General features: G+C 32.7%; 1 protein-coding gene across 1 annotated transcript in view; it reads right to left on the bottom strand.

Moving 5' to 3' along the window:
- LOC141558692 (cytochrome P450 2C44-like) overlaps positions 1 to 20,277 on the bottom strand; it is a 29,940-nt gene extending 9,663 nt beyond the window's left edge. The window contains exons 1-6 of the mRNA XM_074296279.1: positions 19,892 to 20,277; positions 13,189 to 13,351; positions 12,883 to 13,032; positions 12,351 to 12,511; positions 8,116 to 8,292; positions 956 to 1,097 (exon numbers count right to left, since the gene is read on the bottom strand). Coding sequence (XP_074152380.1) covers positions 956 to 1,097; positions 8,116 to 8,292; positions 12,351 to 12,511; positions 12,883 to 13,032; positions 13,189 to 13,351; positions 19,892 to 20,071 — 973 coding nt within the window. The 5' untranslated portion in view covers positions 20,072 to 20,277. The remainder of the gene's footprint in view (positions 1 to 955; positions 1,098 to 8,115; positions 8,293 to 12,350; positions 12,512 to 12,882; positions 13,033 to 13,188; positions 13,352 to 19,891) is intronic.
- Between the last annotated feature and the right edge of the window lie 329 nt (positions 20,278 to 20,606).

Here is a 20,606-nt window from a genome sequence, read left to right on the forward strand (position 1 = left end):
AGCACTTATTATATATTGCCTTTTCAAGGAGTTTAGCCACAAAAGGGAGGAGAGAGATAGGACAATAATTATACTCTTTAAAATTATTCTCTCTATATTTGCAAGATATTTAGATAGAATGCCAGGCCTGGAGTCAGAAATATGTGAGTTTCAATCTGGCATACTAGCTTTGTTTCTCTTGTCATGTCACCCATCCCGGTTTGCTTCAGTTTCCTTAGCTGTAAAATGATCTAGAAGGAAATGACAAACCACTTCAGATCTTTGTTAGAAAACCCCAAAGAGTCAAGAAGAGTCAGACATTATCGAAAAGGGCTAAATAATAAAAACAAATATATGTACACTTGATACCCTTTTTAGCATATGAGATCTTTGAAAGATAAGATTATTTCATTCTTTGTTTTTGTGTCCCCTCCAAACCTAGCACAATGCTTGATGGTATGGTAGTTGCTTAATAAATGCTCATTGACCAACTGATTGGGTACATACAGAAAACATTCAATGTTCTTAATTTTTCTGAATGAAACACATTTCAGACATGTTCTATTCTACTTTTTCAGTTTTAAATTGGGCAATATCTAAAAATGGGTCCAATTGCAGTGTAAGGAGTAATTAATAGGAGTATCTGCTTTAGAAACAATCCAACACATTGTGGTCATAGAGTATTAGAATAGTTACTTTTGGTGTAAAATATGGTAGTTGTGGTAAATAAAAGAGTCAATTGATGTGTTCTGAGTCCTGTGCTCATTCTCTCATATTTGTTCTTCCATCCTCCCTTCACCTCATCATTTTTGTGCTTCTCAATATTATAGGACTCTATCCTATAAACTGCACTCTTGTTTGAGATTCATTCAAACACAATGCTAAAGTGTTGGGCTAATTTCTACAAAAAGTTGAGTTGGGTAACTTAGGCTGAAATCTTGAATTACTATCAGAGCAATGTGGATTTTCTTATTACCTTGTACTTCTGGGTACTTTAGCATAAGAAGTAGGCCGTATCTCAAAGTGGTACTAGTTGTTTCTGTTCCAGCATCAAATAAATCCATTCCTGATGTTGCCAGATTTTCCAGGTCAAATACAGAGTCTGGATTTTTTTGGTCCTACAAATTGTTCAGGCAGAAATAAACAAATGAATGAACAAATGATGGATGAAAAGATGGAAAAAGGAATGGGTGAATAAACAAATAGAATTTCAACAATTAAGAAGTGTTAACAAACACTCCCTGAGCCCATAAAGAGAGATTCTAAATGAAACAGCATCCATTCAAAGATTACAAATCATTTTTTCATCTGAAAAGAAGAGCCTGCAAGAAGAAATTTTGTTGAGGAGAGACAGAGAGAAAGAAACAGAGATAGACAGAAAGACAGATACAGAAACAGCTTCAGAGACAAATCCCTGCTTAAAGGAGAGTGGGGAAAGGGTGAACTATTTATGCTTTCTACAGGTTTGGGGGCAAATTCTGTATATTAAGGGAAAGGGGGAATGTCTATAAATACAATAAACCATAATGTTTAGAAAGTTCTGAGCAAGGTCTTTAAGGTGTTGCTCAAGGTTGCCCTTGAGCTGTTTGGTTTCTTGCAACTACAGACATGTACAATTTGATTAGAGTTCACTCACAAAGGGTCACTGGTATGTCAAACAGCTCTGAGACCCAGAAATCCTTTTATTTGTCTGGTTGTTGTATAATTCCATTGTTCTGAGCAAGGTCTTAAGCTGTTGCTCAAGGTTGCCCTTGAGCTGTTTTGTTTCTGGCAACTAAAGGCATGTAAAATTTGATTAGAGTTCACTCACAAAGGATCACTGGTATGTCAAACAGCTCTGAGACCCAGAAATCCTTCTAATTGCCTGGTTGTGTAATTCCATTGTTCTGCTATCTGTGAAGAAGGGAAGTTCTAATATATAATATAATCATTACAGAACCCATATTCAAAGAAGTAATGGCCATAAAGCCAATTATGGACAACAATTAGGAGGAAGTAAGTTTGATTTTAGTTTCCTTCCCCTTTGACCAACCAGTTCTGCATTGCCTTTTTTCTAGAGACTGAGGGCTTACCTAATGCTTCTTGCTAGTCAGGACATAGTTCTGTCCACAACAAACGTGATCAACACTACTCTTCCTAACCTCTTCCTCATCAAAACTTGCTCTTAGTTTACTGGGATGTTGGAGAAGATCTGGCACAATAATGTTTACTAAAATACTTGTAAAGAAATGGAAAGAGTATCTTTTTGTTATTTTAGGAGAAGGCCTTTGGCCTAGGAACTGTCTTGGACTGTCAATATATCCTTGAATGTCATACAGAAGATATTAAGTCTCATCTTACAATGGGTGGCAGAGAGTCTATATCTGGAACCTAGCAAAGCAAAAGGTGGAAGGATGAGTTGGAGTGTTTATGAAGTCACATCATAGATGAAAAGATGGTCGAGAAAGATAATTAAATTGGAAATGAACTATCTGAGGCTGGCTGCAGATCATAGCTTAGTTGAGGGTATATTTATTTGTTCACTGATTAAAACATATTAACCTACAGCAGCAATTCCAGAGTCAAGGGGATTGCTATCACATTCCTAAATTGGTCAATGAGCTTTTGTTTAAGAACTTTTAAAGAAGAGGAAAATTTATTACCTCTTGAGACTTTCTATTCTCCTTTTGGCCAACTCTAGTTCTTATAATAAAGTTTTTCATTTTATCAAACCCATCTTTCTGTTTGCAACTTTTGCATTGCTCCTAAGTCTGCCTGTTAGAAACTAATTATTATTCTACTGCTATTCTTGCAAATACTTTGTTATCATCTCCTCCATGTAAGTTTTCTTTGTACAGATGAAACATTGTTAACTCCAACCAATTCTCACATGGCACAATCGCACGGTCCTTTATCTTCCTGGATATCCTTTTCTGGATGCTCCATTGCTAGTTAATATCCTTTTTCAAATTTACTACACAATTAAGGTAATAATGTAGGTATGATATGAACAGGGAAAATCATACTACAATAGGATAACTATATCTTATTCCCTCAGGTCTCTCTCTGGTTTTACTCTTGAATCTCTGGACATACTTGTATATAGCATCAGTCTTGTCACCCTAGCAGAAGCCACCAGAATAGATCTTTTACTCTGCATTCTTAATTTCTGATTAGTTATATTTTTAAGTCACCACATTGAGGAAGTGATCAGGTCATTTACTTTACCAAGATCTACCCTTGACTATACTTTTCCATGTCCTAGCATCCTTTCTATTCTTACAAAACAAGAGGACAAGATATCTTGTCCTTTATATTCTTATTACTTTATAAGACAACTTAGGTCTGGAGCTCCATCATGATTGGTGAGTTGCTCTTGGAACCTCCATTTTGAGTTCATAGGAAGCTATTAGCTCTCTAGTCTGGGACATTATATCTCTCTCTTGATGCAACCTAAGATCCCATCAACTTTTTAGATGTCATAAAAATGTCATTTTTATTAGATCATTTGACATTATTCCAGATTTGCACTATATTGCATGAACTCCCTATTTTTTTTGTGAGCCAGTCCAAAAAAAAAAAAAAAAACATTTATTAAGTGGTTACTATGAGACAAACACTGTGCTAAACTCTAGGGAGACCAAATATTACATAAAAGACAATTCTTGCATTCAAGAAGCTAACAACCTAATTAAAGAGATAACATGAAACAATTCTGTGCAAACAAATTATATACACAAATTGCAATTAATCAACAGAAGGAAGTCAATAGAATTAAGAGATATAGGAGGAAGGAAGAACTTCCTGTAGAATGTAGAATTGTATCAGGAACCTGAAAGAAATCAGGGAAGCCAGGAGAAAGAGATAATGAGGAAATACATTCCAGGTATAAAGGACAACCAATGAAAGTGCACTGAATATGTAGCTGGAGGTAATTTTGGGGTCTGTGTGTGTGTGTGTGTGTGTGTGTGTTTGAGGAACAACAAGAAATCCATTGTCACTGGATCACAGAACTGATGTGGTATCTTGACATGAAATGTTGGAGGAGAGGCAGACTATGAAGATCTTTGAGACTTAATAGTTGATTCTGAGGAAATAACGAGCTATTAATTAGGGGAGTAACTAGGTCAAAGGTGAAGTTCGGGAAGATCATTTTGATGGAGGAAGTGGAAGATGGATTTATATGGGAAGAGACTTGTGGCAGGGGAACTATCCAATAGGTTATTATAGTAATGCTGCCATGAGTTGATGAAGGCCTGTACATTGATGGCAGTAACAGAGAAGAGAGGGGAATATATGTGAGAAGTGCTGTGAATGTAAAATTGATAGCACTTGACAATTGACTGATATGAGGACTCAAAGTGAGTACTTGAGGATGACAACCAGGTTCTAACCATGGGTGATTAGGAAAGTGTTTGTACTCTTAATTGTAACTGGAATGTTACTGATAAGGGAGAGAGTTTCTTAAATTATGATTTCAAGTTTGAATGTGCATAATTCAAGATTTCAAGTAGGAATTTAGGGATGTGATACTAAAGATGATCAGAGAGGTTAAGATGTGATAAATTAATTTAAGAATCAGCATCAATTAAATGATTGAATCCATGGCCATTTATGTTATCACCAGAAAAACATAACAGAGAGAAAAGAGAAGAAGGTCCAATGCAGAGCTCTGAGGAATATCCAAGTTCAGTCCACATGACCAGCAAAATTATTGGGGATGGTAATGTCATTAACCAAGAGAGAAAGTACTATCAAATTAAAGAAGATAAACATCTGTATCAAAGGCTGCATAGAGGTAAAGATGTGTTTTGAGTAAAAACTATTAGATTTAGCAATTAAATAATCATTAATAAATTCAGAGGAAGTTTTTTTTCTTTTTAGATGATTTCTAGTAGAAGGATAAATATGCAGTCTACCTGTATGTGTAACTGCATGCAGTTACACTTCCCAGTACAGATCTATACAAGATTCCAATGTAATTGAGAAACACAATAAATAAAATACAATAGAATATACATAATGTTGGTATGTAGTTTTCTGAGTACACAGGGATTTTTATGAATGATTTAACACTTCCTATTTCTATTTAAGTTTGACATCATTTATTTATACTATACTTCAAAGAAGAGTAACTGGGTGGAGCAGTAGAAATAAGGCACAGTCTAGAGTCAGAAAGAATTATCTACCTAAGTTTAAATCTGGATTCAGATATTTATTAGCTGTGTGATCCTGGACAAGTCATTTTATCTTGCTTGCTTCAGTTTTGTAATCTGATTTATGAGCTGGAGAAGGAAATACTAGTCACTGCACTATTTTTATCAAGAAATTCCCAAATGGGCTTACAAAAAGTTGAAGTGAATAGAAATCTCAAGTTTATGTTACCAAAAATCATTGCAGACAAACTTCAGAATTACAATATAAAATAAAAACATTTATAGGTAGTCAGTAAAGCTATTTGTTATTATTCCAGGGAAATCTAGGATTACTAGTTTACAAGAATCCAGAAGATAAACTCATATGACATAGTAGAAAGCAAAGTTTTATCTGATAAAATGGGGTATACTTGAACTATTTTCCTCTCATTTCCTTTCTAAATCTTTCTTCTGCCTCTTTTATTTCACTTTTAAAATCTTTTTTTGAGCTCTTCCAAGAAGGCTTTTGAAGTTTCAGTGCAATTTATATTTCATTTTGAGGTTTTCTATGTAGGGATTTTGACAATGGTGCCTTCCTCTGAGTTTGTCTTTTGATCTTCTCTCTCACCATTGTACCTTACATAGAACTTCATTGACACAGAATTTGTTCTAATAGGGTTCAAGGTGAATTGCATGGTAAAGTATGATTGTAATGAATTTTGGAGAAAGAAAAGAAAAAGAAATAGTATCAATTCCTGAGCAAATAACTTAAAATAATTTGACCATCAGAGTGAAGATTAAAACATAAAAACAGCTAAATTATGCTATTTTTTTCTTCTAATATTGAACCATTCCTTTGGTATAAATCCTATCTGCTAAAGCAGGAATCTGGTAGGGCAATCTTCAAATAAATGTTTTTCCATTAAAGTATAATTTCTAAAAATACATTGGGAATGGGTGGTAATTGAGTTATTCTTCATTTGATAAATGGTTAATAGGCATAAATAGGCAAATTTTAGAGGAAACATTCAATGTTTTCAATAGCCATATAAAACTTATAAAAGCCATATAAAATCACTAGCAACTAGTGAAATAGGAATTAAAGCACTTGTTAGGTATTACCTCACACAAATCAGATAGTCAGGTTTGACCAAAGAAAAACAATTCAAATGTTGAAGGGATAGCTAGAAAACAAATACCTTAATGAAAGTTAACAGAGGTAGAACTGTGAATTGGTGTAGACATTTTAGAAGGCAACTAGGATCTATGTTCCAAAAGCTATTAAATTGTGCATTACCTTTGATAGAGTAACTTTACTGCTAGATCTAAATTACAAAGAGATCTAAAAAGAGAAAGAACACTTTTAGAAAAAATATTTATTTCTTCTTTTCTGTTTTGTGTGTGGTGATAAAAAAAACTAGAAACTAAGGAGTGCCAGTCAAATGGTAATGGGTGGAAAAATTCTAAGATATGAATGTGATAGAATATTTTTGTGGTGTAAGAAAAAAAGAGATGGTTTCAGAGAAATCTGAGTAGACTTGTATAAAGTGGCACAAAGTGAAGTAAGAAGAATCAGTTAAAAATACAATGCCACAAGACTATTGCAAAACCAAAATACTATGAAAGACTTCACTACTCCAATCAGAATTACTGAGAACTTGTGATGAAACTTATCACTCATTTCTTTGTAACAAGAACATCTTTGTAACATCTTTGTAACAAGTTTTATATTTCTTGCTTTCTCAGTGGGGGAATTGAAACTGTGGGAGGAAAAGAACAATAATCTTAATATAAAATAAAATTGAATTAAGATAATCAATAAGCATCAACAGTAACACATATGCTAGGCACACTTCATAAAATTGTAAAATAGTCAACATACACAATGAGGAACAAGAATCTAAAACAACAGTATTATAGTTTATAAATTATTTGCCAAAGGAAAAAGATAAAACCTTTAAAAAGATGGCTATACTAGAAAACAGCAATTAGTCCTGTAAACTTAAACCAAATATATCCCAAACTGAACTTATTTTCTACCCCACCTTCCCAAGCCTTTTTCTTATAAACATTTCTGTTATTGTGAATGGCACCATCACCTTCCAAATTATTTTCAGTTTCTCACTCTCCTATGGTTATATATAATATTTTGCCAAAGTTTGTCAATTTTATCTTAGTGATATTTCTCAAAAATCCTTACTTCCTTATTCTCATACTGTCCCTACTCTTGTCAGTCTCCTCACCTCAAAGACATGCATATAATAGTCTGTTGGTAGGCTGGATATTTTTGCAATCATCCTGAAGTTCAATTACTAATTATACAAGACAAATTACTAAATTGTTCATTTTCTTTATTACAGGAATTATATTTCTGGGCATATGCTTCAATAAGATAAAGGATTATGCAAGTAAATATATACGCATACATGGACATATAGATATATGTACACACAGATATATCAAATATGTTTGTATAGTATGTACACTTATACACATACAACATATATTTTATCTCTTTAGTCATCATAGCTTTATGTCATTAGAGAAATAGAATTAGAAACATGAATTCCATCAATTGAGAAAAGATAGAATAAATGTATGCATTTTGTTGTCCGAATGTAGTAGAATATCATTGGGTATTAAAAGAACATTGAGAAGATTTGTATGATCTGATAAAGAATGAAATTAAATGAACCAATATAAGAATAGAGACAATTACAAATGAAATAAAAAGATCACTAAATAGAAATTGGATGACACATAATTGAAAAATCATTAATCATCCCAAGAATTGGTAATGAACCATTTTCTACCTTACTTATTAGAGACAAAGTGCAGAATACTTGTTAGACAGGATCACTTAATGTAATTGACAGTTTTTTTTTTATTTTAAAACTTAACTAGGGAAGGCAAAGAATTTCTAGAATAATGTTAATGAGAAAATAAATATTTTCAATGTTATATTATTAAAAGAGAAGACATAACAATTTTCCATACAAGCCATTTCTGATGTGTACAATACCTGCTTCATTTTGTAGAGGAAGCAGTCAATATAATTCTTAAGATTGTTAGGATCCAAGATCTCTTCATGTTTCTTTGTACTATCCAAAATAAACTTTTTAAGTATCTTGATATTTGAAAAAAATTTCTTGTGTGGTCCAGGAAAATAGCGGAGAAGCCAAGGGACATTATTATAAAGCTGTAAAAAGGGAGGAGAGAGAAAAGTACCATATATGAGTTTAATATAGAGAAAATATCTTACACAGTCTCAGTTTTACAATTGTTTAACATTATATTTGTTTCTTTCATAAGGAAAATGGCTTGTCCCCTTTAAAAATAGGGTAGTTTAGAGTAGTAATTAATTAGAAAGCTATTGACTATTATACCTAGAAATATTTAGGAATAATTTTTTTATGGAAATCAGGAAAAGGAAGGTATTCATTATGACTTAGGGAAGTGATGCTAAAATCTTAAGTAGAAATGTGCAAGATACTGTTCAATCCTTAACTCAGGATCTGTTCATATATATATGTATATATATGCATATATATACATATATATATATATATATATATATATATATATATATAATTACTTGAAAATCTGTATAATGATTTTTAAAAATAGCATGCTAAAATCAGGTCTATATAGCTGAACTCAAAACCAGGAAACCTGGGTTCAAGAATTATTTTTGACACTAGCTTTGTAAAACTGGTCAAGTTACTTAATCTCCTGAATCTCCATGGAAGTGTCAAAAATGGCCAATGGCCCAGCCAGATTAAAATGTAGTTGGGAAATATTTAACAAATAAAAACAATTTAAAATAAAATAAAAATAGAACATAATTAATGTCAATATGTGGTATTCTAAGGCAATATGCAGCCTGCAGAGATCTTTGTGTATGAAATATTGGCACAATTGCTATTTGAGTCATACACTACTATTGTAGATAATTCTGTAAGATTATAATTTGCAAAATCTGCTTTAGTAGAATAAATTTGCTCATTTAGGGGTTGCCTAAAATCATAGATTCTGCAGTTACTCTTATCTTAAACTATATGATACAAATATCTTTACAAGATGTGTGAGTAGTGTTTTTTCATATGTCATGGAGGGAAAAAACTTAATACAGCCTTTTCCTGGCAAATCTGGCTACATTTGGAAGGAAAAGCTCAGTGTCATCTACAAAGTATTGCTTTGTATAAGTGCTTGCTTTTTTCTCACCAAATAAGACTTCCTGTGTATTCCATGGAAAAGACCACCACAAGAAATTATGGGCTTCCCTGTGTAATTGATATCATTTTCCAACCTAATCAATAATTATCAAGTTTATCCAGTATTTTGAATTTATCTTCCAATACGACATAAGCCACTGGGTACGTAGACATAGAAGGCAATAAATAGCATTCTTACTTTTAAAAGTCTGACAGGATAGCTAAGTTTTGTAAATACAAATTAGCTAGAAAACAAAACAAAATAAAAAGACATTCCATATTCAGGTGATATATTGCAAAAATAGTGAATAATGAGCACAACAAAGTAAAACTAATATTTTGTAGACAGCCATTATGATGGTCAGGAACATATGGAATGAATTTTTATGTTGGTACTATACTGTATTATATTGGAGGGATGACCTTGGCCATGTCCCTTAACCTCTCAGTAACCTTAGATAATTCTTTAAATATATAAATTGTAGAGAAGAATATATAAATTGTAGAGAAGTTGCTAATCTGGTTGTTTACTCACTCAGAGTTTCCTAATCCAATGAATTTACAAATTTGGGTCAGCATCAGATAACTGTATAGTTAACATATATAAAATATTTTAAGGTTTGTAAATCATTTAATTTGTATTTCTCATTTGATGTTGATAACAAACCTGTGAGGTGGACACTATTATTACCTTCATTTTATAGATGAAGAAACTGAGAAAGTGATGTTGAATACTTTGTTCAGGATCACACAGACATTGAATGACAAAATTCATTCTCACTTTATCAGGACAACAAATCAATTACTGGTTCTGACAACTGAGTGCTACATAAACTAGGTGAAGTTCATCCTTGGGGGAAGGGAGGTTTGTTCTCTTTGAAATAATCCTTAGTTAGGTTCTACTCTGCTGTAACATAGAATTGCTGAAAGTAGTACACTATTTTGAGATAAATTTGCCAAAGTTGTAACCATTATTGGACAATGTAATACAATATTGTATAATAAAAATATATATTATTATAGAAAAATCATTGGACAAGAAATCTAGAGCCCTCTAAGACATTCCTATCTCCAATAGTTGCTTAGTATGTTTTCATATAACCTCATTCAGTCTCAATTTTCTTATCAATAAGAAGTTTGCATAAGGAAACTATAAGGTTTCCACATATGTATGAACACACAGAGACATATACATACATATACACATTCGCACATATGATAAAGGAATGGTAAATGGAAAACAATGGCTTTTGTTTGACTTTTCTTAGGGTTCAAATTCAAGAGTCTTAGTAATTTCTAACCCTAAGTGAAATACCTGTAGGCAAAATTGAATTATGATTCTGACCCTTATATAAGAAATACAAATTTTATGTTACAAACATTTTGCCTAGTTTTTTTTTTTTTTTTTTTTGAGGACCTTATTTGTGTGTAATGGCTCCTAAGTTTTTTTTGTTTTTGGTTTTTTGGTTTTTTTTGGTAGTAAGTTTATTTATTTTAATACACATTACTTTATGAACCATATTGGGAGAGAAAAATCAGAGCAAAAGAGAGAAACCATGGGAAATATGAAAAAAGAAGTGAATGTAGCATGTGTTGATTTACATTCTGTCTCCTTCGATCTTTTTTTAGATGCAGGTGGCATTTTCTGTCCAAAGTCTATTGAGATTGCTTTGGACCACTGAACCGATGAGAAGAACCAAGTCCAGTTAATCATCAAACTGGATTGCAGTGTGAGATATAGGTCTATGCCAAGTCTCTGACATATTATTTTCCAGTTTTCCCAACAATTTGTTTTCAAAGTGAATTTTTATTCCAGAAGTTGAAGTTTGGGGGGTTTATTAAATACTAGATTGCTATAGGCCTTAATTATTGTGTCATGTGTATCTAATCTATTCCACTGATCCACCACTCTATTTCTTAGCCAGTACCAAATGGTTTTGATAACTGCTGCTTTATAATATAATTTTAGGTTTGGTACTGTTAAGAGTGGCTTCTAATCTTAACTATATGATAAAAGAGCTGTTTTGTTGCTCATTTCAAGGAGAGATTTCCTAGTCTGTACGCCTTGGCATATAGAAATTGAAATGATCACTAAATAATCCTGAAAAGACCCCTCCAAAAGCTGTAAGTATACAGCAAGAGTTTGCTATGTACCAAGTATTTTCACAAGACCAGTGGAAAAATGTGTTCAGTAAATAGTATCCATGGAGTAGCATGCCCAACAAGAACACTGAGATGACATTGGCAGAATAAATGAATTATCCTGAAGTATCAAAGACATGTTACCTACATGTTCCCTGACTGCCCATATACCCTACATGTGAACTGCCTACAAATGTACTCTGGTCACCCATATTTTCTATATCTCTTCAACTTATGCATGATTGCTATTAATCCTTTCCTTTCCACTGCTGCTATGTGTTTTTGTAGGTAAGTGTGCCTTAGATTTATTCAAGGGATATTGTACGACTAGATTTATAAACCTTTATGTTATTAAATGTTTGAATTAATTGTCTTTTCAGGATAACTAATAAAATTAAATATTATTGATGACATTTAAGGTAGGACTTTAAGTAAATGCAAAAGCAGAGAATATAGATGTTTATCTTGGCATAGTTTTTTCATGGGGAGGGGTATTGAGAGCTCTCATACATGATGAAGAGTACCCCAGGTGTAAAATGTATAATTGCGCTTACATTGCCTAAAACATAGTTTTGTTTAATTAATTTTCATTATAAACCTTCAACTGCTATATGAACATGAGATTCTACTCTGGGAATTTCACTTTCTTTTCTGAAAGCTGCCTTCACCTCTGATGCTTATAATTTTATAGATAAAATGATTATTTATAGAGTTTTGCATAAGATGTGGTTGAAGAAACAATAAGTTCATATCATCACATTATGACCTTTGTAATCTTATTTGGTTTATTATGATTGTGAGGAAATTTTCTGGTAGGGGGCTTTATGGAAGAATCTTTTCCCCTTTTGTGTTGGAAAATTTGATGACCAAGTACACAACCAGAGGATGAGTCTGACCTTACCTGAGCAAGTGGTGAGTTCAATAGAATCAAGTTTTCACTTAAAATCCTCATCATTGAAAGAAAGTTCTCATTGTCATAGCTGAAACGCTGATGGAAGAGAATGGAGCAAATAACATTGCATGGGGCACATCCAAGGATGTAGGTTGGGTCAAAGGGTTGACCTTAATGATAAATAGTTTACAAAATGGAAAAAAAAAAGTTTAATGATAATATTTTGAGCAAACCAACATTAAGATAACAAGGAAAAGACTTCTACTCAGATTTGATCTGAATGTAGGATTCAGTTCCTTTAAAGCTGATCTTTGATATCTCAGCTAGACCATTTTCCTTCTCTATATTTAACATAGAAACAGTTTATGAAACATAACTAAGCGAAAAAATCTGATCTGTCCTACTTCCCTTCATAAAGGTTCCACATGGTCAAAGAGATGGACAGTGGTAAATAGAGTGATTTTCAATACAAAGAAATTTAAAATTAGTGATGTTATTATAGAGGACCCATGTGTTCAAGAAATATTTAATGATAACCAACCATTTGTTTTCCTAAGTTCCTTCAAAAGGAACTGAGCTTCTTCCTGGACACGCTCCTCAATACTCCTTTTCCCCATCCCAAAGTTCCTCAGAGTTGTCAGGGAAAATCTGCGGATTTGTTTCCACTTTTCTCCATGACTAAAAATAATTCCTAGGGAAAAAATTAACCAAGCATGGAATTAATAATTCTAAATTACTTAAAACAAAATTTTAGTTTTTATTATTGTTTCTAGCTAACTTGATCATCTTGAAGTTGTCCTGTTTCTTTCCATCTTTACCACTTTTGCTGAAATGACCTGAAACTTACCATGTCCTTTGTAAATGTCATCAAATATTGGTAATTTTCCCCTGCCTCCAAAAATGTCTCCCTGATCAATCAGAGCTTCTTTCAGTGCCTTGTATCCATGTAGAATCACGACTGGCTGAGACCCCAAATACACAGTATACACAGAGCCATACTTTTCAGAAAGCTGGGAAAAATATAAGAAGCAACTCAATGAATAGTACCCAACATGAAAATGAATGTATCTGGACTTTTATAGCAAGTGCTAAGAAACTCAAGGCATATGGCTATGTTTGTCCTACAATAGAATCTTCCTATATGCCTAAGAAGAAAGTGATTTCTTTGAAAGAACTTTCCTGATTCCCTGTTCTTATCTCTATGCCTTTAACTTTTCTCTCCCATTTCTTTATATAATTTGTTTTTCCATGATTGTGCATTGTTATATATTCCTTTCATCCCTTAGGAATTAAATTCCTGGAATACAAGAATTTTCTCTTTTATTTGTTTCCAATATGTTTAATATCTTAAAAAGTACATAACACACACTTTAGGTATTTAATTGAAATATTAGTCTTATCTTCTCTTATCTCTATCCATGAAATTTGGAACACTGACAGATGACCCTTCAACTTATTTTTTAAAATCAGCTTCTATATTACTTCTCTTCAATCTCTAAACCATGTAAGAGAATCACTCCTCATTGTTTTACAAAAGTACCCTTTTTGAATTTTCTCCTTTTCATATTGATGATAGAGATGGTCTTGCTTGCTTCCCTTTGAATTCCCAAGTCTTAACACAATTCCAGGAACATTATAAGTTCTTAATAAATTTTCTCATTTTGTTCATTTATTCTTTAACTCAAGATTAGTTCAGATGAGTTCAAAGTTCAAAGGTTAAGCTTAACCTTAATAAAATTACACATGACGTAAAAATTGTTGGAAATATTCATTAAAGTATTTCTTAAAGTCTTGGTGATTGGTGATCTTTATGGGTGTAGGCAATCCCTATGACAAGATCTCAGATCTCTTGAAATATTAAATTGTATAGTTATTTTTATTATTTTTTTTGTTTATTTAAAATTTTGCCTAGTTTCATTGAAAACATTCTAAAATTTGTTTTTAAAACTTTTGAATTTCAAATGTTTCACCTTATTCTTAGACCCAACCTTCATTAAGAAATTTCATTTGAAGTTAGAATTTTCATAAAAGTCATGTTTTGAAAGAAAACATAGATTTCCCACTCTAAAAAAAAATCCCTCAAAAATAATTGATAGAGATAAGAAGGAGGGAAAGAAGGAAGGAGTAAGGAAAAAAGGAAGGAAGGGCTGTATGGAAAAAAAGGAGGAAAGGAGAGAAGGAAGGAAGAAGAGAGAAAGGAAGGGATGGAAAGAGGTTTGAGGAGAGAGGGAGACACAGAGAGAATATTTCAATCTGTATCAAGACACAGCTACTTCCTGCTTTGGGTATGGATAAGGTTTTTATCATAAGTCCTTCAGAGAAGTAGTGAATTGTACAGCTGAGAATAGCCAAGCCATCTACAGCTGATTATCCCAGAACATTGCTATTATTTTGTACACAATACATTTCTCCTGAGTTCATGGAAGACCCCAGGTTTTTGGATTACATAGTTCTTGCTCTGAAGGAATCTAGGATCTTGCATAGGGATGACATATATGCTCCACAGAAATTTCTAACTAAACTTTTCATTTACTGCTCTGCTTAGTTTCAACTCCACAAAAATCATGCCTCATTCAGGACTGGATGAAATCAGAAAATAGAAACTAATGATAAGTGTCCTGCATTTAATCTCAAAAAAGTCTTTTACCATTATGGGCAGATGATTCACTAAATCCTACTCTAACATCCTTTGGTGATATGGAAGTAATCCTTTGATCTCATAGACTACTGAACAGAAGGGAAGCCCTAAAGATACTGATAGACAGAAAAGGCTGAGTATGGTTCCAGAACCAGAATGACTTTGTTGTTCATGGACCAACTCAGCTAAGCACAGAAAAGATCATCAGTGGTAAGTTGGTTACATGGAAATTAATTCTTTGTCTTTGACAACCCATAAGAAGAAGGGCATTAAAATGAATTTCAGTTGTACATGGCTTTCTTTTGTTTTACTAGTAATGGTGTGGGTGGTCGTGGAAAATAGAGGAAAGGATGGCAAGAGTCATACAGATCATCTATAAATATTAAACTTTTGGTAATCCTCAATATGAAATTTTGGTCCAATTTTTGCACAGCTGGAAGAATAGTGACATTGATTAATTAACATTCTTTAAATAAATAAATAAAAAGATGAAGTTGTAATTCAATGACATGATGACCTATAGTATTCTTTAGAGAGCAAAACAAGAAATAGGCAGAGTTTAGTTCAATATTTCCAGAGTCAATAAAAAGCTAATTTACTGGGACACTTTGTCACCTATATATAATCAGTCTTCCTTACTCCAGGTCCAGGACTTGATTCACTGATTCACTTAGCTGAGTAGGGAGATCACAGGGAAGAATAACACCAGCAAGTATTTGCTCATTCACAAATTGACAAGTAAGATTCCTTTATAAGTGAAAATGTAACAAAATATCTCTTTAGCAACTTTCTGATTATTCATGATAAAAGACTAATATGTCAAGAAGAAATTTGCTCTCCAATGGTTTTGGAGACTTTCCATTTGAATGGAAGCCAAGGATTTCTATACTGAATCCAAATGAAAATAATTCACTATAAATGGTGACATCTTCTAGATGGTTCTATTTGGTAATAATATTTCATTAAATGAATCAAACCCAGAACACTAGAAAATCACTTCTATATGATATAATTCTTCAAGATATCAACTTAATGATTTATAGAAAAAAAATTAAATGGATCACAAACATTTATTGTCCAGGTAAAGACACATGATTGAAAATAAATTTTGTTGACTTAACAATTTAGTTCAAATAACTTGGAGAAGACCTGCAGATAGGCAGTGAGGTAGATACAAAATTGAATATTCCATAAATCAATGAATAAGCATTTATTAAGCTTCATTATATACTAACCATTGCCATAAGTGCTGAGATTTTTTTTAAAGGCAAAAGCCAGTCCTGGCTTTCAAGGGCCTTATAGTCTAATAAAGCATAGGAGGGCAACATGAAAACAATATTGTCAAATGCAAGATATACACACACACACACACACACACACACACACACACATATATATATATATATGTATATATATATATATATATATATATATATATACGTCTACATATGATACCTTATCCCATTCCTTCAAGGTTTTGATTTATCCACTGGATTTATTTATTTTGAAAGCTTTTCATTTCACATAATCTGATGATTACATCTTTAAAATTATCTACTTCTCATCTGTCATCCTCATCCTCATCATCATTATCAATGTCTCCTAAGAAAACACCAATAGCTTATTGCTTTTAAATAAATGAGAATCTTGCAGTTCTACCCAAAATAACCCAAGAAAAATAAAGATTACCAATTTAAAAAATTGTATGTTAACTAGTAAGAACCCCAGGGTTCAGGGCATCTTGTGCTATCATTGGACCTGATTTATTCACTACTGAATAAATCTATTGTCTGGATTAAAAAAACAAAACAAAACAACCCCCCCAAATCATAAATATGATAAATTAGAGATAATAAATAGAATTAAGGTGGGGGGGTTAAGAGAAAGGCTTCTCATAGAATATGAGATTTTAGGTGGAGCTTCAAAGAAGACTGTGATGTAGTAATGAGGAAAGAGACTATTCTATGTGTGAGTGAAGCAAACCTATAGTCCCTTTTACTGAGGTAAATGTTTTAAAATTAATAAAATAAAATGTGCATAATTATAAAACAAACAAATTACATTGAACCATGGTTATAATTTTTTTTTGATAAAAGTTGAATCTGATGAAATTAAGGGTCAAAGAAGCCCAGATTAAGAGCCCCTAGCCTGGAGGAAGGCCTTCAACATAGGTCTCCATATCATGGATAAATAGAAGAACATGGATAAAATTTACAGTGACTGAGAAGACATTTCTGGGGTGCATTCTACAATATTGAAGGAAATAACATACATCAGTACGAGCATAGTTACATTGATATATTGAAGAAACATTAAGATCATTGTGCTTGTGATTTATTTTATTTTTTAAGGACGGGGAGGAAGATTTGAGATTTCATTGGTATAGGAACTCCTTGTAAGGAAATTGCCTTTACTAATATAAGTAAATATCCACCTTGGGAGGATGTGTGTGTTTGCACAAATATTTCAGAACCACAACCTTGGGAAAATCAAAGTTGTCAAGGAGTGAAAGTTTTAAAGAAGAAATGGCATATTGGACTTAATTATTCAATAGCCCAGTAAACTAATTCTTTAAGATTGGATATCCTTCTTCTTTTAATGTCATCTAATTAACTCTGATTTAAGGCTTAGAGAGCTGTTCTAGATTTTAATTCAATCCCACCTCTGCTATCCTGAATGGGAAAGGTGACTGTATCTTCTGTTCTGGTGTGATGCTTTTGGATTATTGCATGTTCAGTTCTGAGTACCACAATTAAGGATGACATTCCTAAATTGGCACATATTGTGAGATTAGTCAAGTTGATAAGGAGACTCAAATACCAAGCTGTGCAAAGATTAATTTAAGGAAATAAAGATTTTCAGTCTCAAAGAACAGATTTAACAGGAATATGATAACCATTTATTTGGAGGGCTATTATATGTAAGAGGGATTAGATTTATTTTTCTGGGTCACAAAAAACAGAACTCAGCAGCATTGGATCAAAGGCTGAAAGAGGCAGTTTTCAACTGAATAAAGAGAAAAAAATCTTAACAATTAGATCTATCTAAAAGTAGAATGAGGCATCCCCCCAAGAAGTACTGAGTATCCCCTTTATTTGTATATCTTGATGTGAATTTGAGATTATTTTGTTCCACCCTAATTTTGAAGATGAGGACATTGTACCATGAAGACTTTCAGTTATTTTTCCAACAATACACAGATTTTAAGTATCAGATCTAGGATATGAATCCAATTTTTCTTTTTACTCCATGGGTAATGTCTATTTAACAGAGGGCTTTCAAATTTGTTATGGACCACTTTGACAATCAAGATGAAATTTATTAATTCATTTAATTTAATCAATTAACTCATGAAAGTTCATAGATCCCAGGTTAAGAATCCCTAGTCTAGAACATCCTTTTTAGTATAAGTTAAAAATAGGTCTCTCTACACAGTCTCTGAGAGAAAGCACTCCCAACTGTGATTTTTGGTGATTAATTTATTTCAAAGTTCTGAGTACTGAATTTCCTTGATTGCCTGGCTAAGACTTCATTTATACTAGTCTAAGATGAGTGAGAGGGTTAACAGAGCTGGATTTCCCATAGTTTATCAATCATCTTCTTCCTGGTCCCTCACTTAAAACAATTATAAGGAATAGCAATACAGCCTCAAAGTAGACACTAGAGTAGAACAAGCATTAAAAGTTATATTATATTATTTAAATACACAAGAATTTAAAATAAATGTAAAATAAAATCAATATTAATGTTTATATTTAACATTTCTCAGTGCAGTTGACACATTTGTTAATTCTAACCCCTATTTCCCCCATGTCTTCCATGCTATTTTTATGTTTGGAAACAAACATTTTCAAAGTGAAACTTAATTTTGAAATGAATATATTTTTGGAGATAGTCTAGATACAGAGACTTAAGTATAACTATTGAAATGGACAAAGAATTGGACCCCCCTCTCCTCCACCACAGTCTTAGGGCCTCAGGTTCTCAGGGAAATGTTTACTCAGTTAGGTTAAAGGGAAATGCTTTGCCCTACTGAGATGCTTGCTCAACAATGCTCTGAGGAGTATTTATTCCACAAGGATCAAAGTTTGATAACCCTGATCTATTCCAAATAATCTATGTCAAACATCTGCCATTGTGTATTCTCCTTACAGCCTGTAAGCCCCTATTAAGTGTAAGGAAGTGGAAAGTCGAGTCACTATTTAACGTCAAATGTAACCAGAAGACTGAACTAAAGTACTTATAAATCTGTCCCTACTTCTGTTCAGGACAGTACTCTACTGAGTCCATACTGGTCCAGCCGATAATAAACGCTTCCTAAATTACCAACACTTTGGCTGTCTTGAATTTTATTGCCTGGGCTATCTCACTATGAATATATAAATATATATATGTATTTATGTATATATAATATTTACATAATATACACATACATATATATACATATATTCATATTTGTGTGTATAGGTATATAATTGTATATATGTATACCTGCATGTATGTGTATGTTTATATATAAAAGCATATACATCCATGCAGAATTTATATTTATATGTAAGTTTATATGTACAAGCATATATATCCATGCAGATTTATGTTTATATCTTTGTTTATATACATATTTGCAAATGCAGACATACATCATATAGATTTGGTTTTTGATTTTGTCTCCAATTTTAGTTTTTTAAATTGTCTCACTTGGTCTTTAAGGCAACATCATGCTGCCTCTGGATCTAGTGCTCCTGCTTACATTCTACCACTATTTTTCATTATGTCAATAGTCTCAAAGTTTTTGAAAACTTTATTTCTAATCCTCAATCAAATTAGAATAAGCCATAGGATATCATTAAAGAAGACTTTATAATGGACATTACACTTGATGGAGTTTAACCACAAGATTCAGTCCCCTTACCTTGCAGAGAGATGCAGAGAGGTCCTTCTTGTCTAGTTGTAGCATATTCCCAATGAAGGGGAGAGGGGGTGGCCCAGGAGGTAGTTTCCTTCCTTTGGGGTCTTTTCTCCACAGTGAAAAAAAGATTAAGAAAGAAACACAGACAATGAGGGTAAGAGTGGTAAATCCCCAGAACTCCATTGCAGCAATCTGGCCACAGCTAAAAGAGCCACTTCAAAAACTCAAGCTTAAAGTACCAGAACAGTAGTTTTTTTTTTTTGTTTGTTTGTTTTGTTTTTTAAATGAGAGTGGAGTCAAATAATTAAGAAAGGGTCTCTATTCCTATCAAGAAACAATACAGATTTTTCAGAACTTAAATTGCAGTGAGCAATAGAGCTCATTGAGCAATATCCGGTTTCAGTGATCTGGCAATCATCCCAGCAATCTCCTGCATTTCCCTGAATGCTACTTATATGGAGCAGGATAGAGAATTCAAAAGATTCATGAGAATTTCATTTGTCATATTTGATCCTTATCCTTTACATTTCCTCTACACTTTCTCTTTGAGGTTGTCTGTTCTTGATGGCATCCAGCCTGAATTATATTCAGTTACAAGAGTAGTAGATGTTGCCAGAGTGCAATATGAAAGGATAAAATAAGAATTTTCCCCAAAAAGGTAAGCATACAATCCAGTAACCCTGGAGGGATTCTTTGTAAAGCTTCTAGTGGAATGGCC

Source organism: Sminthopsis crassicaudata, chromosome 2, assembly GCF_048593235.1.
Source record: "Sminthopsis crassicaudata isolate SCR6 chromosome 2, ASM4859323v1, whole genome shotgun sequence".
In the NCBI taxonomy this organism is placed as follows: Eukaryota; Metazoa; Chordata; class Mammalia; order Dasyuromorphia; family Dasyuridae; genus Sminthopsis; species Sminthopsis crassicaudata.